This window comes from Panulirus ornatus, chromosome 9 (assembly GCF_036320965.1).
Source record: "Panulirus ornatus isolate Po-2019 chromosome 9, ASM3632096v1, whole genome shotgun sequence".
NCBI lineage: Eukaryota > Metazoa > Arthropoda > Malacostraca > Decapoda > Palinuridae > Panulirus > Panulirus ornatus.
The window spans coordinates 13,565,628-13,590,356 of NC_092232.1; the positions used below are offsets into that span (position 1 = coordinate 13,565,628).

Genomic DNA, 24,729 nt, shown 5'->3' on the forward strand with positions numbered 1-24,729 from the left:
TATTCACTCTATCCCGTGCACGCCTTTCACCCTCCTCCATGTTCAGGCCCCGATCGCTCAATCTTTTTCAATTCATCCTTTCATCTCCAATTTGGTCACCCCAGCACACCCTCCTCTGCTCTCTCAACAGCACTCTTTTTATTTACCACACATCTCTCTCACCTTTTCATTACTTACTTGATCAAACCACCTCACACGACATTTTGTCCTCTAACATTTCATTTCAAACACATCCACCCTCCTCCGCACAGCCCTGCATCCACATAATACTATTGGGACTACTACTACTTTAAGTATACCCACGTTGGCCATTCCAGTTAACGCTCCTCTTCACACAACTTTCAGCGCTCCCAGAACCTTCGTACCCTCTTCCTCTCCCTAATACTCACTTCTGCTTCCATTCCCTGCCAAGTCCACTCCAACCTATCTAAAACACTTCACTGTATATATATATATATATATATATATATATATATATATATATATATATATATATATATATATATATATATATATATGTAAAGGGTAAATTACACTTCAGTGGGAGTTCATATGATACATTCAAACTATACAGTACACAATGTGTTTTACGGAGATAATGCACGTCATCAGGTGTGAATAATTCATAAACCTTCGGGTTCCAACACTAGCACAAAGCCTTGGACATCCTGTCATCACCATGCCAGAGTAGACACTGTGTCTACTCTGGCATGGTGATGACAGGGTGTACAAAGCTGGGGTGCTGTGATGTGGAACTTTATGAACTGTTCACACCTGATGAGGAGGATTGTCTTCGTGAAATGTGCCGTGAATTGCAAAGTCGGCAGAAATCATCTGAACTCCTACTGAAGTGTGTGTACCCTTCGTAAAATTATCACGGACTGGTGTGATGGTTACATCATTAAACACACACACACACACACACACACACACACACACACATACGCATACACACACACACATACTATATATATATACAATATATATATATACACACACATATATATATATATATATATATATATATATATATATATATATATATATATATATATATATATATATATATATATATATATATATATATATGTTTTATCCCTGGGGATGGGGAGAAAGAATACTTCCCACGTATTCCCTGCGTGTCGTAGAAGGCGACTAAAAGGGGAGGGAGCGGGGGGCTGGAAATCCTCCCCTCTTGTTTTTTTTTTAATTTTCCAAAAGAAGGAACAGAGAAGGGGGCCAGGTGAGGATGTTCCCTCAGAGGCCCAGTCCTCTTTTCTTAACGCTACCTTGCTGATGCGGGAAATGGCGAATAGTTTGAAAAAAAAATATATATATATATATATATATATATATATATATATATATATATATATATATATACATAAGAGAAAAAATGAAACACGGTATGTTCCCAAGTGCACTTTTGTGTAATGATCACATCGTCAGGGAGAGATACAAGAATGAGATACAAGACGTAGAACAGTCGGTTGATATAGAAGGATGAGACGTAGCTAAGACGTCATTGGTAAACAAGCGTTACCGGTAACACACACTTGCAAACTCAGTCGCCAACTCCTGCAGTTTGTCACCAGTGCTGTACCATCAGCAAACAACAAATGACTCTCTCCCCCCCAGGCCCTATCATCCCCCACAATTTGCCTATTCGCCCCTCTCTCCAAGTCTCTCCCATTTACTTCCCTCAACATCCAGTCCATAAATAAACTGAACAGCCGTGGTGACATCACACACCCCTGCGGCAGATCAAGCTTCACTTAGAACAATTCACTCTCCTCTCTATCTGCTCGTACACAAGTCTCACACACTTGATAGATCCTTCTCACTGCTTTCTAGCGACTATCCTCCCACACCGTATATTCTTGAGACTTTCCACAAGGCATCTCTATCGACCCTTCCACATGCTTTCTCCAAGTCCCTAAATAGTACATAGAAATCCATATGTTTCTCAAAGTATTTCTCACACACGTTGCTTAAAGCAAACCACCCCTGATGTACACATCCCCTACCACTTCTGAAACCACACTGCTCCTCCCCAGTCTGATGCACTGTACATGCCTCTTCACCCGTCTCAATCAATACCCTCCTATAGAACTAACTTACTAGGTATGTTCAACAAATCTGTACCTCTGTAGTATAAACACTAACCTTTACCCCCCTTTGCCTTTGTACATGGACAGAATAAATACATTCTGCTATTCTTCAGGCACCTTACCATGATGCACACACACACACACACACACACACACACACACACACACACACTGTAAATCCTTACCAAACCATCAGCAACACAGTCACTCTCTTTGTTATTAAATCCAACGGCAATACCATCTATTCCCGCCACCATGCCACATTTCATCTTAATCAAGGTTTTCACGAACTGCAAGAATGGATTCATCTGTTGGTCCGAGTGGTGAAAGGGGCTGTTGTTACATGTTAGTAGATGAAGAGAAGAGATGAGAGGAAGACAGCAAGTGTGTCAAGCTAATCAGAAATAACACATCAAGATAACCAATAAATAAGAGGTCTTCCATTCATGTTGTCATTCTCTGTGAGGGAGAGTTGTCTCCGACGTTTGAGTGAAAAAAAAAATGCTCCCAGGTTTATTTTTTCCATAACTACCTCTCCTATATATATATATATATATATATATATATATATATATATATATATATATATATATATATATATATATAATCACCCTGTCTTTTCCCATCCGTCTCTTCTTTCAGATTTCGCGAAGTATTACACCGTCCTTCTTCCAATGCCCTTCACACCATCCCGCTCGTCTCCCACCAGCACTCCACCGCACTCCGCCTCCACCCCCGCCAACATACTGCACCTCCCCTTTCCTTCCGCACCAATATACCTCCTCCTCCTCCTCCTCCCACCACCACCAAAATACCGCACTTCCAATCCGAAAATATCCTCTGGTATCAGTCTTTCCCAGAACACGTCGCACCAGGCACCAGGCTGGAATAAAAGCCTCCGTGACGGATTTCTGGATTTTGATCGAACTTCCCACGCAACACACACACACACACTCACACACCCACACCCACACACACCCACACACACCCACACACACACACACACACACACCCACGCAACACACACACACACACCCTCACACACCCACACACACCCACACTCACTCACACACACACACACACACACACACACACACACACACACACACACCCACACACACACACACCCACACACACACACACACACACACACACACACACACACACACGCCTCCCTTGCCCTCACCCGGACACGCCCAGAGGACTAGTTACCTTGCTCTGATCAACAAGAATTTTGCGATATATATATAAATATATATATATATATATATATATATATATATATATATATATATATATATATATATATATATATATATCCTCAGGAAGGAGCTGTGGGAGTGTGTGATAGAATGTAAGGATGTAAATCTCAGACTGATGTGCGTAAAACCGAAATTAGATGGAGAGAGATGGGTGTTCATTGGTGCCTATGCACCTGGTCATGAAAAGAAAGATCATGAGAGGCAAGTGTTTTGGGAGCAGCTGAGTGAGTGTGTCAGCAGTTTTGATGTAGCAGACCTTGTATTCGTGAAGGGTGATTTCGATGCGAAGGTAATTAATGTGGCAGCTGAGGGTATAATTGGTGTACATGAGGTACTCAGTGTTGTGAATGGAAATGGTAGAAGAGCTTGTAGATTTGTGTGCTGAAATAAGGACTGGCAATTGGGAATACCTGGTTTGAAATGAGAGATATACACACCCCTACGTATTTGAGTAAGAGATAGTCAGCGAACATTATCTAATTACATATTAATTAATAGGCGTGTAAGAGAGAGACTTTTGGACGTAAATGTACTGGAAGGGGCAGCTGCTGGGATGTCTGATCACTATCTTGTGGAGGCGAGGGTGAAGATTTGTATATATTTTCGAAAAAGAGGAATTAATTTTGGTGAGAAGAGAGTGGTGAGAGTAAGCAAGCATGGAGAGGAGACTTGTGTGAAGAAATATCCTGAGAAATTGAATCTAGAATGGTAAGATTAAGAGTAAAATTAAGATAAATGAGGCTAGGAGACTGAGTGAGGAATGGAATGTATTTAGTGAGGCAGGTGCAAGAGAAGCATGTGGCATGTGAAAGGTGGGAGGTTGCTTGAAAAAAAGAGAACAGAAAGGCGCTCGGCCGTATTTACAGGAGAGGAGTGCAAATGATTGGTGGATGTATAAGAAAAAGCGACAGGAGGTTAAGGGGAAGCGCCTAATGAGTAGGGTTTTTCATGTATAAATAAACTTTAGGAAAAATAAGATTTTTGGAAGGAGGTAAAAAAATGTGTGGAAAAGAACAAATGAGGACGTCGGTGAAGGGGGCAAAAGAGGAAGTGATAACAAATAGTGATGAAGTTAGAAGGAGATGGAGTTAGTATTTTGAAGGACTGTTGAATGTGTTTGATGACTGAGTGGCAGATGTAGGGTGTTTGGGTCAGGGTGGTATGAGAAGTCAGGGTCGTGAAGAAAGGTTTGATGAAGAGAGAAGAGGCAGTGAAAGCCTTACGTAAGATGAACTTTGGCAAAGCGGCTGGATGGTATTGCAGTTGACTTTATGAAGAAATGAGGTGACTGTGTGCTTTAACTGTTTGATAAGGATTTCCAATGTATGTGTGAATCATGATGAGGTACCTGAAGATTGGCGGAATGAATGTTTAGTGCCAGTGTGTGTATAGGCGAGAGGGGATAAAGATGAGTGTTCAAACTACAAAGTATAGGTTTGTTGAGTACACCTGGTAAGTTGTATGGAAGGCGAGTGACTGAGAGGGTGAAGGCATGTACAGCGCATCAGATTGTGGAGGAACAGTGTGGTTTCAGAAATGGTAGAAAATGTTTGGATCAGGTGTTTCCTGTAAAGAATGTGTGAGAAATACTAAGATGGATTTGTATGTAGTACGTATGGACTTGGAGAAAGCATATGAAAGTGCTGGCAGAGGACTTGTAGAAGGTTTCAAGAATATGTGATATGAGAGGAAACCTGCTAGAAGCGCATAGGTATATATCATGTGTACGAGGAGAAAGAGAGGATAGTGAATTGTTCCAAGTGAAGGTCGGTCTGCGGCAGGGGGATGTCAGGTCATCATGGATGTTCAATTTGTTTATAGATAGGGTGGTGAGAAAAGTGGGAGGTAAATGCGAGAGTCTTGGATAGAGATGTGAATTTGCAGTTTTTGGAAGACGAGAGAGCTTCATACATGCATCCTGCGATTCATTAGGCACCTCACCATGATCCAGTCATGCACTAAAAGTCCTAACCTAACCAATCAACAACACAGTTACCCCATTTCTTCAGAAATTGAGCAGCAATACCATCCAATCCAACCGTTTTGCCGCACTCCATCTTACGCAAGGCCTTCACTACCTGTTCTCTCTTAACCAAACCACTCTCCATGATTTTTTCACTTAACACACCACCCTGACCCAAACACCCTACATCTCCCACTCTATCATCAAACACATTCAACAGTCCTTCAAAATACCCGCCCCATCTCCTCCTCACTTCCATCGCTACCTGTTACCACTTAAACACAGTTGCCCCCTTCATCATGTTCTCATTTGTTCTCATGTTTTTCGTACACTCTTAAACCCCTTGCAAAACATCTGATTCTCCCTGAAGTTTACTGATACCTTCATCCCAACTTTCCTTTTCACACACACACACACACCCACACACATATTTGCCTACCAAAATTGCAAAAGGAAAAGGAGATACATAGCTGGAGTCAGTCAGTTGACGAAGTCACGTCATTTATTTGGGAAATGGCGAGATATTTGGTGGTGTTGGGCGGGGAGACACGTGTGTCACACACACCCACACTCCCTCACCCTCCACAAATGTGCGCTTTGACCTTGAACTTGACCCTCTGCTGGGTGCTCGCTGCCATCACCCCGACTTTAACTGCCGCCAACAATTTCCAGTAATAACACAAACCATATGCAGTATACCGAAGAATGCCGACGGCAACTGAGGCGGCTGCCTGTATCAGTAGATGATATCAGAAGCATAAATGACTCGTGCAGGAGGAGTTGATAAACAAACAGATGCCTTCAAGAGAAACACTTTCAACCTCAACATCGTCGAAGCCGTAAATAATATAAGTCGTCCACTTGTCGAGTATGTTCCTCAACATGTACATGGCTCTTGCTTTCACCTAATCTTAATGGTAAATTATCATGACATACGTTAACATTCTGGTTGGAGTGTTCGACGTAACATTTTTGCCCACGAACTTTGTATCCACTGCTACGAGTGAAAGCAGACTGATCTAATCATTAATAAGTACCTAGACAGAGAGAATCAAGGCCAATGATATTTCTATATACATTTACCTAATCACTTATGAACCTCTTCTTTTTTTCTTTTTTTTTTCAAGCTAAAACAACTTGAGGTCGATTGCGCGGCTTTCATAGAATTTGTTTCCCAGTATATGACTCATCTTGGTATGTAGGCCGCTGCACTCCCTCAGTTCCGTCTATGTCTTTTCTCAAGTAGGCTGACTAAACGTTAATGCAACTGAGCAATCTCTTGGCTCAACTATCCCATTTTAGCTTTCATAGTTCTATGAAATTCATAAAGGCTTGTCCCTTTATTTTACTTTCATCCTCTTTTAGGCTGAGAGTAAATACTCATGGCGCACAGCAGAATCTCACAAAATGTTCTCCTCCACCAGCAATGGGAATGAATCTAGAACACGAGATGTATCTTCAGTGTGGTGGTAATTGAGGATGAAAAAGAAAAGGAATGTGAGGTCTTTGCCATGACCTCAGTGGGCTGATCCAAGTCACACTTTTCCATACACACTGAATCAGTCTGCTGTTTGGTTTTCAGTACATGAGTTCGTGATGTCGTTGTCTAGGATTTGCATTTGCTCCGTGACATCTTAGGGTGGCGAGTTGTTTTGTCTGAGGATTGTATCTTTGTTTTATGAGGTCAACTACTGGGAGGGAGAAGTTTGGCTTGTATCGTTCTCTGTGTCTTTGTGGTATGTGTATTTTGCTGGGCTGGTTCATGATGCTGATGAAGTGTAAAATGGCATGGTATAAGAATGGGAAATGATCTATCTAATTATCTATATCTATCAAATTATCTATCTCTCTGTCTATTTATGAATAATACATTATGGCAAGTATGTGGATCAGGGTGGTGGTGGTGGTTAAGAATGAAGAGAAGTGATGTTTCGAACTCTTCATTACACCAAGGACCTTTACCCCCTCAGCCAACCAGTGTTTCACTTCACGTCTCATAGTTCCACCCACTGCCACATTCACTTTCAAGTATTCAAAGCCCTACACTTCCAGGTTCTCTCCATTTAAACTGACACTCAAGCCAATCTGTCTTACCCTCACTGCTAAACCTTAAAGCATTACACTTATTCACTTTAACTCTTGATTTTCTCCTTTCATACACCTCCCAGGCGCAGCCAACAGCTTCTGCCGCTTCTCACTCGCATATGCCACCAGATCTGTGTCATCTGAAATCAGCCAGTGACTCATTTCCTAGGCTCCCACACCCTCAGAATACGGGAGAACCGTCCCTCTTTCTAAGACCCTCGCATTTACCTCCCTCACTACCTCATTCATAAGCAAATTAAACAGCCACAGTGACATCACACACACACACTCACCTTCACTTGGAACCACTCGACCTTCTCGCTCCTCGTACACACGTCTTACTATCCTGATAACAACTCCTCGAATGCTTCAATAGTTTTCCTTCCGCGCCAATTATTCGTAGCACTTTCTGTAAGGCATCTCTATCAACCTAATCATATGTTTTTTTTTTTCCAAATCTATAAATGCCACATACAAATCCCTCTCTTTCTCTATTTCTTAAATATTCTTGAAAGCAAACATTTGGTCAATATACCCTCTACCACTTCCGAAGCTCGATCAAGTAATTCTGTTTTCTACAAGAAATGGTACGAGGAGATCCCTCAAACGGACTACCTCCATCACAACTGCAGGAAGCAAGTCTTAAGATCATATTCTGAGCTGCTGGTCCCAAGCTTCTACCGTACGGGAGTGGTGTTCATGATGATATAGTGATGGTGATGATGATGATGATGATGATGATGGATGGTGACCACGTGGGAGGACAATCTACCATCCCTTCCATTATCCTCGCCTCCCACAACCCTCGCACGCCCATTTTTCAAAAGAGGCAACGCGTCGTGAGTTCAGCATGCCGGGTCAGCGAGTGTTCGGCCTGGGTCGAGTGTGAAACGCAATGGGAATTTTGCCCTATCCCACAACTATGGAAGAGACGAAGGCTTTAAGTGTTACAACTGGTGGAAGAGACGAAGGCTTCAAGTGTTACAACTGGTGGAAGAGACGAAGGCTTTAAGTGTTACAACTGGTGGAAGAGACGAAGGCTTTAAGTGTTACAACTGGTGGAAGAGACGAAGGCTTTAAGTGTTACAACTGGTGGAAGAGACGAAGGCTTTAAGTGTTACAACTGGTGGAAGAGACGAAGGCTTCAAGTGTTACAACTGGTGGAAGAGACGAAGGCTTTAAGTGTTACAACTGGTGGAAGAGACGAAGGCTTCAAGTGTTACAACTGGTGGAAGAGACGAAGGCTTTAAGTGTTACAACTGGTGGAAGAGACGAAGGCTTCAAGTGTTACGTTGTTCTTTAAAGTGAAGAAATGAGAACAGATGACATCGTATGGTAACAAAGAGACGAAGTGGAGAGCAGAAATCATGGGTGAAAATAGAAAGGACGAGAAATATCAAAAAATACTCAGTTACTTTACAGGACAACTAAGTTTACGATAATCATCTTAAGGAATGTAAGAACAGTATTGGAACTGGCCATATAACGAAAGGGCGATCTCAGAGAACCTTCAAATTAAACCTGAAGAACGAAAACAATAATGTAAAGAGCAAAATTTACATCAGATTTTACATTAAATGTCAAAAGGCAAATTATCAGATGACATGATCAACAACTGGAATGTTGACATATCAACCGACGTCATTTGTCTGACTTCCAAAATCCAGCACCAGAGACTGTGAGTATATAAAGTCCAGCACCAGAGACTGTGAGTATATAAGTCCAGCACCAGAGACTGTGAGTATATAAAGTCCAGCACCAGAGACTGTGAGTATAAAGTAAATCCCATGGGGGAAGATATAGAAATATATATTTGAAACATAAAAACAATGAGTGATGGCAAATAGAAAAAAACATAAAAGGTACGAATTCATGATTTGTAATTTGTAACAGGTGATTCAAAGCTTGAGTCACTTCTTTTAATTGGATACAAACATGACGCTGAGCCGGATATATAACTATAGAGGTTTCCAAATTCATTGATGCTGTGAAAACAGTTGGTTAGATATGATCCACAGGAATGATAACGGAAGTATTTTAAGTGATATACGCTGATCTTCTGTCTCGTCCGAGAAGTTCCACATGAAAAACGACTTTGAAAAAACAAAATAAGATACTGTTTCGAAAAGAGCTTGTTGAGGCTCACAAGAAGAAGAAGAACCTGAGGTAATCATTGATCGCACGAAACCTACGAAACAAAGTTACTACTCAAACAAAGTGTTAGAAGTCGTCACGAGACACACACACACCCACTGCAGGTCATCAGAAACCATAGTGACCCTGTGTGATTCGTGAGTCGGAACTCTGTACAGGACTGACCTCTATGTGGATCAGGAAGGACCAAGATGGGCAGGAAAGACTCCAGAGGACCAGAGGAGAGCAGTCACACTAACAGTAAACAATAAGAACTAAAGACCATATGAAGAAAACATAAAGGAGTCTCAGCAAATTCGGTCGACAGTCAAGGAGATTCTGTGATGAGTCAATGAAAGATCTTCAGACGACGTAAATCAAAATGATATCAGCCATACACTCGTCGAAATGGACGGAGATCCAGTGACCAGAAATAATGGTTGGAGCTGAAGTAAAAAAAAAAAAAGCATCTCTCGATGTTGGTAATTATCATACTGTACGGACGGCCATTTTGAACACTGGAATGAACTGTGCATTAATGTCATATATAGCACAACACTACACCTCTCGAAAGAATGGACGAGACAATCATCTAACACTGGAAGATCGTCATTATCTAGGGAGACATGGAGGAAGGTCTTCACTTCCTTTCATCCACTAATTTCTTTGTCTTTCCTCAAGGATCTTACATACCAGATCTCTCTCTCTCTCTCTCTCTCTCTCTCTCTCTCTCTCTCTCTCTCTCTCTCTCTCTCTGTGAGTCATTCTCTCCTGTCTGCCACTTCTTCTTTCCTATATACTCTCCCATTGACCATGCCTTGTGGCTCATGCTGGTGGAGGGCTCTGGCGACGACAGGTATGACCATAAATAGTTTTTTCTTTTTTTTTTTTTTTGAGTGGCCTCACTTTCAACGAGGTGAGTGGCGACGCCCTCCAGTTCAGTGACCTCAACACTGCAACCATCGACCTCACTTGCGACACTTGATAATTACATCTTACTGCTCATGGCCTCCACGACCTCTTGTAAACAGAGGGATGACGACATGTTTATCCGTGGTTACAGCTGAGGCCACCGCACGGTGGCTTGAGCAGCCCCCCTACCATAAGCTGGGACTAGCAGGGTGTGTGTTTTAGAAGGTTGTTATGAGGCGCGGGAATGAACAACATACACCACCTTTTCCATCCACACCCACCATTATCATCATCATCCATACTCCCACCTCATCCACACCCTCACCTACTCATCCACACCCAACACCCACACACACACACAAATGGAACAATACACGCAAGAGCCATCATGAATGGTTAGGATGATGTTCATGCCGTAAAAAGCCTCCGGGGCTTCTGTGAGAGAGGAAGGAAAATCCTGAGGGGAAGAAAAAAAATAAGATGGAAAGCAGAGAGAGAGAGAGAGAGAGAGAGAGAGAGAGAGAGAGAGAGTGTGTGTGAGAGAGAGTGTGTGTGTGTGTGTGTGATTGTTATGCCTGATAGCCATTATGTGCAAATGACTTTCAAAGATAAATATCTTGATATCTCTGCAGATGATGACGCTTCCAAGCACTCTGGTTGTTTGCCAGCCTCAGTCATTAGCTAGATCATGCACAACTCGACGAGAGAATCATTGCTATTTGGTCCTTGGCAACGTAAAGGTGGTTGTGATGTCCTCTGTTTTCCTTGACCCGCTCCCGTCTGGATTTCTTTGCTTTCTCATGTTTCTCCCAAGAATTGCAACCAGACCAGTTTCAAAACACGGGACTTCTTGAGAAAAAAAAAAAATCTTTGATTGCTCTTACTCTTTTCTCTCCCTTCTCTACTTTTCTTTCGTTTTAATTCACGTATCGTGTAATGTCTGAGGTCGATTAGGATCTTTGGAGGACTGGCAAGTCCTGGAAAAACTGCCACACTGGTCAGACGGGTGAAAAATGAACTTAAGCCTAAACAAAATTTAAGGAATGAAAATAGAAAAAAGGTAAAAAATCAGTCGAGTTACAGTTTCCATGTTGATGAAAACAAACGACAAGAATCATTGCAGAAAATGTGCCAGAAACTGAAATAAGACATACAATGATCGTTTCCAAAGCTGCCTTTATATGGAGAAGGTGTTTACAAATTTTGCCTACGACAAAGCTATCCAGCTTGTACAGATCTTCACTAATATCAATGTTATCATTCTTTGTGTATTTAATAATAGAAGAGTCAATGATATTTCTGGTGGTTAAGGAGTTACAGTTAATAACTGAATTAGCGTTACTCCAGTCAGTACAATGGTCAAAAAATTTCAACATGGATGTGACTGTGCTGAGAGGAGCAGATAATGGGATTACTGAACACTACCTTGCGGAGGCGAGGTTGAAGATTTGTACAGGTTTTTGGAAAAGAGGAAACATATCGGTGAGAAGAGTTGTGAAAGTAAGTCAGCTTCGTATTGAGACTTGCGTGAAGGAATACCAGGAGAGACTGAGTAAACGAACGTAGTGGAATAGGTGACGAATGGGAGTGGCGTAGGGAAGCAATGCTGGCATGTTCGAGAGAGATGCATGTGGCATGCGAAAGGTGGGAGATGGGCAGATCAGAAAGGGTAGTGAGTGGTGGGATGAAGATGTTAATTTGCTAGAGAATGAGAAAACTTTTTTTTTTTTTTGAGGGGGGGGGGGGGAACTTTCAGGGAAGGAGTGCAAATGAGGGGGAGATGTATAAGAGAGAGCGGAAAGAGGTCATGAGAGAGGCGCGGAGGTTGAGAATGAGGGCAAATGAGAGTTGGGGTGAGCGAGTATCAGTAAACTTTAGGGATAATAATAAGATGCTTTCGAAAGAGGATATAATGTGGGAAAATCAAGAGAACAAATGGGAACATCGGTGAAGGGTGTAGATGGGGAAATGGTAACAGGTAGCGATGAAGTGAACAACTTTTTTCTGTATCTAGAGCCACCAACGTAAAAATGAAAATAAAAGATAAACATTATTTTCAAGTCCAGCTGAATGTGTTTGATGATACGGTGGCAGATATAGGGTGTTTGAGTCAGGGAAGTGTGCAAAGTGAGAGTCATGGAAAGCGGTTTGATGAAGAGAGGAGAGGTGGTGAAAGCCTTACGTAAAATGAAATGTGGCAAGGTGGTGGCTGGAGTGGATGATGCTGCTGTTGTATTTCTTAAGAAAGGGGGTGACTTTGTTGTCGATTGGTTAGCTAGGATTTTCATTGAACGTATGGATCATAGTGAGGTACCAGAGGATTGGCGGAATGCATGTACAGTACAGTAAGGGGGGATAAAGTTCAAATCACAGAGGTATGATTCTGTTGAGTATACCTGGAAAATTGTATCAGAGGGTAGTGATTGAAAGGGTGAAGGCATGTACAGAGCATCGGACTGGGGAGAAGCAGCGTGGTTATAGACATGGTAGAGGATGTTTGGATCAGGTATTTGCTTTAAAGAATGTGTTGGAGAAATACTTAGAAAACCTGATGGATCTGCAAGCGGCATTTATGGATCTGGAGAAAGAATATGATAGGGTTGATAGACATGCTTTGTGGAAGGTCTTACAGAGTATTTGGTATGGGAGGAAAATTACTAGAAGCAGAGAAGTTTTTATCAAGGGTGTAAGGCATGTGTATGCGTAGGAAGAGACAAGAGTGGTTCCAAGTTAGATATGGCCTGCGGGAGGGGTGTGTGATGCTACCATGGCTGTTTAATTTGTTTATGGATGGGGTGGTGAGGGACATAAATGCGAGAGACTTGGAAAGAGGGGCAAGTATGCAGTCTGTGGGGGATGACAGGGCTTGGGAAATGAGTCGGTTGTTATTTGCTGATGATGACAAATTCGAGTGAAAAACTGCAGAATTTGATGACTGAGTTTGTAATCATGTGTGAAAGGACGAAGTTGGAAATAAATGTAAAGTAGTCGCGAATTATTAAGTTTAGCCGAGATGAGGGACAGGTTAGTTGGGATGTAATTTTGAAAGGGGAAAAATTGGAGCTCTAGATACCTGAGAATGGACATGGCAGCGAATGGAACCATGGAAGCGGAAATGAGTCAAAGGGTCGGAGACGGGGCGAAGGTTCTGGGGCACTGAGGAATGTTTGGAAAAAGAGATCGTTATCTGGGAGGGCAAAACCAGGTATGCTTGAAGGTATCATATTCCCAACAATCTTATATGGATGCAAGGCATGGGCTATAGATGACGATGTGCTGAGGAGGGTGGATGTGTTGGAAATGAAATGTTTGAGGACAATATGTGGTGTGAGGTGGTATGATCGAGTAAGTAATGAAACGGTAAGAGAGAGGTGTGGTAAGAGAGTGTAGCTGAGAGAGGTAAAAAGTGGGTGTGCTGAACTGGTTTGGATATGTGGAGAGAATGGGCGAGGAATGGCTAACAAAAGCCATATATGTGTCAGAAGTGGAGAGAACAAGAAGGGGGAGACCAAACTGGAAATGAAAGGATGGAGTGAAAAAGATTTTGAGTGATCGGACCTGAACATGCAGGAGGGTGAAATGCGTGCACGGGATAGAGTGAAGTGGAAAGATGCGGTATGCAGGGGTGACGTGCTATCAGTGTACTGAACTAGGGTATTTTAAGCGGCTGAGTAAACTTTGAAAGGTCTGTGGGGCCTGGCTGTGGATAGGGAGCTGTGGTTTCGGTGCATTGCACATGACAGCTAGACAATGGATGTGAGCGAATTCGGCCTCTATTTATGTGTTTTTGATGCTACCTTGCTAACACAGGAAATAGAGATCATGTATGAAAACACCCACCCACATTATATATATATATATATATATATATATATATATATATATATACATATATAATCAACCATGTCAACATAAAGGATAATGTAGGTACGTGTTGAGAATCATGTCTTACGTCACTGTCCACGTCATCAGACGAAGAGCCACAATGGGGCTGACCAGGGAGCCTTGATCCGCCTAGTTAGCACCATGAAGACCATCCTCACTCCGGCAGAGGCGCGGGTCTTCCCAGACCAAAGACACAGGTGAGGGAAAATCGATATGACTTGTCTTCAAAACTCACTTTCAAGATCCAGGTCAGTGACCCTCTTCCGCCCTTCTTATTTCACTGATTGTTAAGGGAAGAGTGAGGAGAGTTTATGGATTATCTATGACGAGAGAGAGAGAGAGAGAGAGAGAGAGAGAGAGAGAGAGAGAGAGAGAGAGAGAGAGAGAGAGAGGGGGGACACTGAATATCTGAGCGCAGCATCAGGAAGTGTAAGATGAATGGCGGCTCGAGAAGAGATATGAAGAACCGTGAATGCAGTGTATAAACACACACACACGCACCCACACACACACACACACACACACATATATATATATATATATATATATATATATATATATATATATATATACTAATGCTTTTTGGAATACATCCATTTCTAGAAAGCTTCCTACTGGATATACGACGCAGTTGCAGGGCACACTGGGCAGTGGGAGGGTCAGGCCAGGCTGGGTTTATGTAGGCCAGACGAATCTTGAAGAAGAAGAAGAACAAGAGGAAGAAGAAGATCAAGAGGTAATGACAGACACCCGGGTAGCTGGCTTCGTCGGGGCAACAAGAGTAATCTGGAATGGCAAGTTCTCAGAAAGGGTAGACGACTACTGGCTAATTAAAACTTCCCCACACCCCAAAAATTTTAACACTCGAGGAAACAAGAGATTCCAGTTTTCACCCTCTGAAAACTGAGGTCATCAACCTCTTGAGAGCAGGACGGTATGACCCTGGGGTGTTGCAGGCCTGACTCAGGCTCCTCCAACAGGATTCTTTTTGTTGATCGCTACAGTCGAGAGGATCAGCTTGCCCAGATTCGTCACAACACACTCAGAAAGAGAAGGAGATAAACCATGTGTAATGATGAGTGAGGACCACCGGTACACCATCATGTTAAGGACGAAGAAATACTCTTTGAAAACGACGAAATAAATCAATCGGTAAAGTAGACGGTTGTAACATGATCAGGAAAAAATATTGGCAATACAAATCAACCAATTAAAATAATTAATAAAAAAATATTGGCAATACAAATCAACCAATTAAAATAATTAATAAAAAAATATTGGCAATACAAATCAACAAATTAAAATAATTAATAAAAAAAACATTGGCAATACAAATCAACCAATTAAAATAATAAAAAAATATTGGCAATACAAATCAACCAATTAAAATAATCAATAAAAAAATATTGGCAATACAAATCAACCAATTAAAATAATAAAAAAAATATTGGCAATACAAATCAACCAATTAAAATAATAAAAAATATTGGCATACAAATCAACCAATTAAAATGATTAATAAAAAAAAAATCAGGACACATTAAAGTCGCCGACGCAGACTTTCGTCTTCTCCACAAACCTGTCACTGATACTCCCTCCCCCCACCCCACCCCAGGACAAGTCTGGCTTAGTCTATGACCTGATGCTCGAGGGGTCAGGTCAAAGGCCAAGCGATCATACCCAAAGCACGACTTTATCTTCATAGTAACCGATATGGTATGGACAACTCGTGCCTCAATGGCAATATCAGGTGAAAGAAATAAAGTGAAAAAAAAGAACTAGAAAACAAAAATTACTCAAGGGGATCCACAGGTGTTGGTACACCTGACTCTTCCAAGAAAAAGGGAAAACAAAAAAGCGAAGGCAATTCCACAGCTCAGCCATTCGAAAGGAAGGAGGAGGCGCATTAACGGTTCATCCTCAAGTGGCCTTTCTTTACACAACAGAAACTGTGGGAAGCAGCGGTCAGACGCGTGCAAACAGTCTAAATCATAGTCCATTACGCCTCGTCCTTGATACGGCAGGTATCAAGAGTAGAAACGATCAAACCAGCATTGGAAGGAAGGAAGACTTATGATGAAATAGGATATCAAAACTCCATCACAGCCAAGACATCAACGCTATGCGTTCAGCACAGCGCTAAGACATCTTCATCTACGTAGCAATTCCCATCCCAGGGGAAGGCAACAAACACACGAAGGTATCAATAGATTGCTGTCATAAGTCGGCACAGATGTGCTTGAGGGACCTGACGAAGTCCATTTGGTGAAGTTTAAACGATTGAGTGTTAATCGACTCATAACAGTAATCAACCATCTCCAGTTTACGATACACTTGCTGCATTTATAAACATGAACCTTTTTTGACTCGGATCGTCATTAAAGGGAGAGAAGCTCGTTTGCAGTTCAAGGATCATGAAACTCCCGTGTGAACCTAAGGTGCTTCATTTCGGGCAACCTGTAGGATCCAAACCCATGAATCAATTCTGATAGCGTAATTTTCCTCTTAATTTTCCTCGGTGTGATGTGACCTGGATGGATTGCTTTTGACTCTCTCTCTCTCTCTCTCTCTCTCTCTCTCTCTCTCTCTCTCTCTCTCTCTCTCTCTCTCTCTCTCCGCCACCGCTCCATTGTGTGTGCAAAGACTGTTAGCCCATGCTCAGCAGACCACAGTCTCAGGGATGATGGTATAAAACGACTGTGTTTATCGGTATTGAATGAATCATCGTCCTCAATAAACAGGGAAGGATACCAATATATTATATAAAGAGTCTCGAGATTTAAGGGCTTCCGTGGCGTTGAGGTTTGTGTCACTGACTACAATTTACGCCCATGTCCGTCCGGGTTCGAATCCTAAGCCCTGATTTGAGTCCACAGCCAAAGCAGCAGTTCATCTTCCTTTCGGGGCTCGTCGACAAATGGGTACCTGGCTTAGGCATATATATATATATATATATATATATATATATATATATATATATATATATATTCCCTGGGGATAGGGGAGAAAGAATACTTCCCACGTATTCCCTGCGTGTCGTAGAAGGCGACTAAAAGGGAAGGGAGCGGGGGGCTGGAAATCCTCCCCTCTCGTTTTTTTTTTTTTTTTTTTTTCCAAAAGAAGGAACAGAGAAGAGGGCCAGGTGAGGATATTCCCTCAAAGGCCCAGTCCTCTGTTCTTAACGCTACCTCGCTATCGCGGGAAATAGCGAATAGTAAAAAAAAAAATATATATATATATATATCAGGATTAAAGACATGATACATATATACAAGGTTAAGAGACGGACCAACACGAGCGTAAAACTCTCTCCCCATAACACACACACACACACAACAACACACATACCCAACCTGTAATGAGTAAATATGATGCTCCTTACTTCTTCACCTTCTAACTTTTCCCCTCATCAATCTGTCGCCTAAGTTACCCGTCCTCTAACTTCGTCAGCAAAGACGTCTCAGAACCTGCCTTAACAAACATCAATATTCTGAACGATATTAACTCAACACACGACACCAATGTCTTCACTCACACCCTCTCCGTACAGAGAACCACTTCAATGGCATCACTCTTCCTAATTATTCCTATGGCATCCTCATCTGAAAGATCCCTGGCCCTGATTAATCAATCCTCACTCTGCGTTCATCCATTCCTTCCCTGGTCTCTCTCTCCTCCCTCCTTTCAAAACAGGGAAGCCACACGTCACTTATGTCAACACTGAGGTATTGTATTACCATCAGGATATCGAAGGCGAGTCTTAACTCGACCTATGTAATAACCTCACTGCTATTGTACCGTGCATCGCTTGGTGACTGAACATTGTACATCCGTACCTTCCATAGTTCCCTATCCTTCCTTACTCTTTCACTTGTTTGATGTTGTGGCCAATTAACTTAACGGATAAGCGTCGTGAGAGCTCTTTTTTTTTTTTTAGTAGCGGGGAAGGTGCAGCTGTGAATGGGTAGCCTTATTACTAATGGCTTTAAATATTCCCTCATGGATGTGAAGGGATGTGTGCACACTAATGGTTGATTACCAAGTTGTTATAACGGCCTCTTTGCGTCCTTTTTCATAAGTCCGACAACCTAGAAGGATTCGATACCAAGGAGATGGCTACAAAAAAAGAAAAGGGATTTTCAAAAGCAAAAATTATATACGAGAAGAAACAAGCACAAGTATCAGGTTATTAGTCATACACCTTCAAGGTATGAAGGAGAACATAAGAGCATCATTAAGTATGCATGAGTCTGTTTATGTACCAGTGTCTACACATACCTGTAAGATCTATAAACACCAGAGATGTCAGAATAAGTACATATCTTAGACAGATATATAAACAGGATAATAAAGCAAGAAGGATACTAAAGCAAGAAGTATGAATATTTGCATGAATACTAAATACTTATACTAAAGACTTAAAACACGTATTCTGTAGTATGACAGAAGACTCATCACACAGTCATACAGCTGATCCTAATTATGTATACTGGTTCTCAGATCATTGCCTGGTATATATGTTGGTGGATGTCACAGTGTTCTGCCAACACGAGGTTCACCAAGCGAGTGACAAGTTAACTGTGGCGAGGTTGTATCACTGCGAGTATATAGTTTCGTCAAAGAACTTCTCACTCCAAATGAGTCCATCACTTCACCTGCTGCTGAAGGTAGCGCTGTAAAAGCTCCGAGAGAAAAAAATGGGTCCTGGGGGAAATTATGAATTGCATAATTGCCTTAGGTCTTGAAAAACGATAAATCATGTAGAAAAGACAGAAGGCTAAAGTCTTGACCCCAAACAAGACTCTTGGTCCTCATGAAATTTCTTCCAAGTTTGCTGAAGACGCGACGCGTGGGGGGAAAAACACACACACACAAAAAAAAAAACTCGAGAAACAACTTCAAATGTTCGAGATGTCGCTGGAGAAAGATAAAGGGTTTAAAGTACTGGAGAAGGTAATCAGGGAGCATTGGATTACCTTCTGCTGAGGGGAAAACCATGGAGGTGAGAGATAACCACTTGTTTAGGGACATCAGGTTATGTGAGCGACATTTCAGATGAAGACACATTGGTAGTTATCGTAGTCCGCACAAACACCTTCGTCACCTTCGACAGGATATCTTAAACAAGAATGTACATTTCCTAAAATTTATTACAAATAACATAACAAACCTCTAACTGTCTTTGTAGTAGCAAGAGAATGGATAAGTTATATATAACCCCTTCGCGTACATGTCAGATAGAATTAAAGGATCGAATTACTTACAAACAAGTGGGGGGGGATATAAACATCATAAATAAGTAGAGGTGACATACTTATCACTGTCAATCCTATTTCTTAATAAGAACTAAAAAATTCAACCTTCGCTCATCCAGAATTCACATGCTGGATTCTCTTGCTGGAACTGGGTGTCTTGCTCTTCCTACCCCTTCTGTGCCTCCTGTTGGATCTTCGCTCCCTCTGCCAGGGAGGACGGGTCTTCTGGTCCAGGGTGTGCATGGCCGTCCACAGGTAGTCCAGGTGCTGGTACTCGGAGTTCTGCTCGAAGTAGGCGATGACGACGGCGAGGGAGTAGCGGGCGTCGCATAGGCTGATGATCCCCTCGTGCGCTGCGTCTATGTGGCACTCGCCCTCCTCATACAGGTACCTGGGAGCATAGGCAGGAGGTGGGCACCTGGGAGACCAGGGTACTAGGTATCTTTAGAGTACAGGGGGAGAGAGAGAGAGAGAGAGAGAGAGAGAGAGAGAGAGAGAGAGAGAGAGAGAGAGAGAGAGAGAGAGAGAGACTCTAAAGTGATATATATATATATATATATATATATATATATATATATATATATATATATATATATATATATATTATATATATATATATATATATATATCAAGCCAATGCTTTGACTGCAGTGGATGATGAGGTCTCACGAGCCAGTCTGTTGTGTGGGAGGCAGTAAGGACCGGGATCCTGGCACACCAAGTCCTTAACTCTGGGTTGACGTCACACATAAAAGTTTACGTCAGGTCTCACATCAGAAGCATAAATCTCTGCTGGCCGTCTTCATACACCTTACTGTCACTCACAGAGACTCACTCCCGCATACTACCACGCAAACATGTCACACATATTTGCATACGCATGTGTATAGACACCCAAGTACACGGTTATATATATATATATATATATATATATATATATATATATATATATATATATATATATATATATATATATATATATAAAAGTAAATACACGCGTCATATACATTTAACAATGATAGTCAAAGGCCGTTACGTCATAAGGTTTTCTTTTATCATTTATCTATGGGCTTTGGGGAAGGATTCCCACGTTCTACCGTCACTTCCCATGGTCTACCCTCATTTCCCATGTTCTACCTTCACTTCCCATGTTCTACCGACTCTTCCCATGTTCTACTGACACTTCCCACGCTCTACTATCACTTCCCATGTTCTACCATCACTTCACATGCTCTACCGTCACTTCCCAAGATCTATCGTCACTTCTCATGTTCTACCATCACTTCCCATGTTCTAACGTCACTTCCCATGTTCTACCATCACATGACATCCTCCCGTTGGTCCATCAACACTGGCTCGAAGCTTTGTTTACATTAGTTGCCCCACGAACTCATTAAAATTCCGCAAAGATTCCGCAACAACTCAAACGGCAAGTTTTGATAGTTCTCAGAAATTTCGTCACAAACTTCTGAGTATCCAAACCGACTAATTTCCTGTCATTTCTCAGTGTATTTCATACGACCGAAGTCAAAGGGGAATCCCCGCAGTGTGTGACGCTGTGCCCCTAACCTCCTTAGGATGGGTGTACGACCCTTGAGCAAGACGGTACGACTCTTGAGCAAGACGGTACGACTCTTGAGCAAGACGGTACGACTCTTGAGCAAGACGGTACGACTCGAGCAAGACGGTACGACCCTTGAGCAAGACGGTACGACCCTTGAGCAAAACGGTACGACTCGAGCAAGACGGTACAACTCTTGAGCAGGACGGTGCGACTCTTGGGTACGATGGCTTAATCTTTGACGTCATATACAGATGTTCTACCGTTGCGCCCATGGTTGTCACACTGTGTCGTATGGATGAGGAGGAGGAGGAGGAGGAGGAGGAGGAGGAGGAGGAGGGAGTGCTGACAGTGCCTAAAGATCTTGTGTGTGTGTGTGTTGTGTGTGTGTGTGAGCCGTTCTCCCCAGGTCGTGTTCCACCACAGGCCCCACGCCACAGTAACAAGAAGGAAGGTGATCTTCACTGGGACACGTCCGTCCATAGAGGGAAGATCATCCATCCTCTGCTTTCGACATCTTTTCAAATAACAAGTACAAAACTGTTCTGATCCTCTGCAATACCTAACTCAAATGGACCATTAGTTTCTCTCCCATTCTTTCATCCCCGGTTCCTCAAGACTTTACTGATCACGTAGGATTTGACGTCTTTCTTCATAGCCTTTCACTTTGAGCTCCCTCTTACGTAGCCGAGGTCACTGGAAGGTATGATACTAACAATATGTATGGGGTGGCGATCGACGTGGTTCAATCGTGTTAACACCCAATTCTCTCGTGTGCCTTCACACATACTAGCATGGCTAGTGAGAACATCATGTATAACAGAGCAATAAGAATATGTGATCAGTAAATGATGAAGTGTACCTGTGTGACAAATGAAGCTGTATAACGAGCAGATATGGGGCATAATTTGTTGAGATATAATCATACAAAGCACACAGTACAACAGGAGTTCAATAGCTAGGAACCATGCTACTGTGGTGTAAAGGTTCTGTCAGATTTGCAAGGAAAGGGATAAGAACATAGGCACCTCTAGCCACAAATACAGAAAGAAAATCTTGAAAACAAGAGAGAGGAACGGTTCAATAAATGATGTCAAAAAGCAATAGGAGTTTCGAGATATATTGTGACGAAGATACAGACGACGATCCAGCCAGTTGTACGGTGTAAGGGAGCAAGGAACTAACTAAGGAAGCAAGGAACTATCGTAGGGAAAAAAAAAAGAGAAACATTGAAAAAAAAAAGGGTGGGCAAGTCAGGTCAGACTTTTCCAGAAATTCGTCAGAAAAAACTGCTTGTTGCAGATCAGCGAATCAGATGAAAGGATTAAGACGAAAGACTTGTAAACGATAATGTAAGTATAAGTGAGGAACGACTTGTAGACGATCATGTAAGTATAAGTGAGGAAAGGCTTGTACACGATCATGTAAGTATAAGTGAGGAACGACTTATAGACGATCATGTAAGTATAAGTGAGGAAAGACTTGTAGACGAGTGTAAGTATAAGTAAGGAAAGACTTGTAGACGATGTGTAAGTATAAGTGAGAAAATGAATAAAAAGTTCATAAGTTTTTATACTTTTACAGTGAAAGACGCTGTATTTCAAACACCAATGAGAGAAAATGGAAAGGAGGTTTTCGAGAGCAATGAGACATCTGGGAAAGACATGAACACAATACGAAAAGTTCTTAACCCATACACGGGATAAAATTTCACCATACGAGGTCAAGATGTGGGCATATACACTTGATAAACCACTTGAAATACTCTTGAAAGCTATTGCTGGAGAAAACAAAGTGGCAATGCAGCGGAAAAAGAGGTAAACTTCATACAAAGGGAAACATACAAACTAGTCTTTCTAACAAGTGTGGTATGTTAGGTACTAGAAAGCAATCACAAAGCAAATGATGGATTTCCTACAGAGAAAAATTTTACCCAAGGGAGAGAAAACGAGGATTTGCGAAAAGATGATGTGTAACCAACCTCTTCGTTCATGTCATAGAGGGAGCTCTGTTCTAAACTAAAGACAAAGTTGGGTGGATTGTTTGTATCTGTCTGCCGGAAAGCATTTGACACTGTATCTATGGGAAGTTGATTAAGGAACTGGATCACCAGGGCAGGACTAAGGGGATACTCCTTTGATGGACAGAAGAACATCGTAGCGGAGGGGAAGAAAGGACGCATGCCAGTGTGGCTTTCTCGAAATGGGTTGAGGTCACGAGTGGAGGTGGAGTGCCTCAGGGTTTTGGTTAGGTTCTGGGACCAATTTTCTTCTTGTTCTGTGTGACTGACGTGCCGGAAGGACTGGACTTCTGCCTGAATATGTTTGCAGATGATGCAACGTCATGAGGAGAGGTTAGGAGCGAGAGGGATTGCATCATCTTATAAGGAGATCTAAACAAACAAAACTCCAAAGATGGGTGTGGGGCATGGATAATAAAGTCCAACCCAAGTAAATGTAAAACATGGAGATGGATCACAACAAACGAAGGACTAGAACCTGAATATCATTCTGTCAGGAAGCAGGAAATGAACTGCGAGAATCCGTGAGAGAGAGAGAGAGAGAGAGAGAGAGAGAGAGAGAGAGAGAGAGAGAGAGAGAGAGAGAGAGAGAGAGAGAGAGAGAAATTGGGATTCGACATCGTCCCTAACCTGTCACCAGAGACCCATTCCGAGAAGAGAATAGATGAGGTGACCAAGTTGTCTGACGGTCTGTATCAGAACTGAATTCAAGTTCAAAAAAGATATAAGGAAATACTCAGCAAGCTGTTCACATCCTACTTAAGTTCAAATCTAGAATGTGCTTCTTATCTTTGATCACCGAACTTAAAGAAGCATAGAGAGTTAACAGGAAGTCCTGAGGAGGAGAACGATAATGATTTTAGAATTAAGGAAAATGAGTCACAGGGAAATGCTTATTAGAGGCCTAAAATATGTCCACATTGGCTGAGAGAAGAGTGAGAGGTGACCTGATCATAATTCTTAAAAGCCAGCTTAATGACATATTCACTGATCAGCTCTTCCATAGATATAGGGATGAAAACACTAGGTATTAAGCAAGAAACTCGTTCAAAGACATGTGAAGGAGTACTTCTATAGTATAGGAATAGTGAGGGAACGGAGGAGTGTATGTGGATAAGTGTGGTAAACAAACATAAGATTGAAAAGTTGAATGATAATAAAGAACGTTCATGAGATGGGTCCGCACGAAAGTAAAACTCTCTCCCTATATAACACAAAAAGGTAATTGCAATTAAGTAATCAAACACACACACACACACACACACACACACACACACACACAAACGAGTGTGGAGCTCCTTCCCTGTACTGTAGAATGAAGTGATTACAATTCGGGTTCATCACACACCTAAAATACAAAACTACAGGTGTGACGACACAAGCACAAACCTCCCTCCATCGTAGTAGAAAAAAACAAAACAAAACAGAGCCAGTCACTCACACACTAACACAGCCACATCCAACATAGTTACACCATGCTTCCCTGGTATACATAGTGATACATATAATATACATAATGATGTATACTCATGATCATTGCAG

At 42.0% G+C, this 24,729-nt stretch overlaps 1 protein-coding gene across 3 annotated transcripts in view; it reads right to left on the minus strand.

Moving 5' to 3' along the window:
* Positions 1-19,483: 19,483 nt before the first annotated feature.
* LOC139750229 (uncharacterized) overlaps positions 19,484-24,729 on the minus strand; it is a 32,822-nt gene continuing 27,576 nt past the window's right edge. For all 3 annotated transcript variants that reach the window (XM_071664723.1, XM_071664724.1, XM_071664722.1), the window contains exon 8: positions 19,484-19,997. In XM_071664723.1, coding sequence (XP_071520824.1) covers positions 19,718-19,997 — 280 coding nt within the window. In that variant the 3' untranslated portion in view covers positions 19,484-19,717. The remainder of the gene's footprint in view (positions 19,998-24,729) is intronic.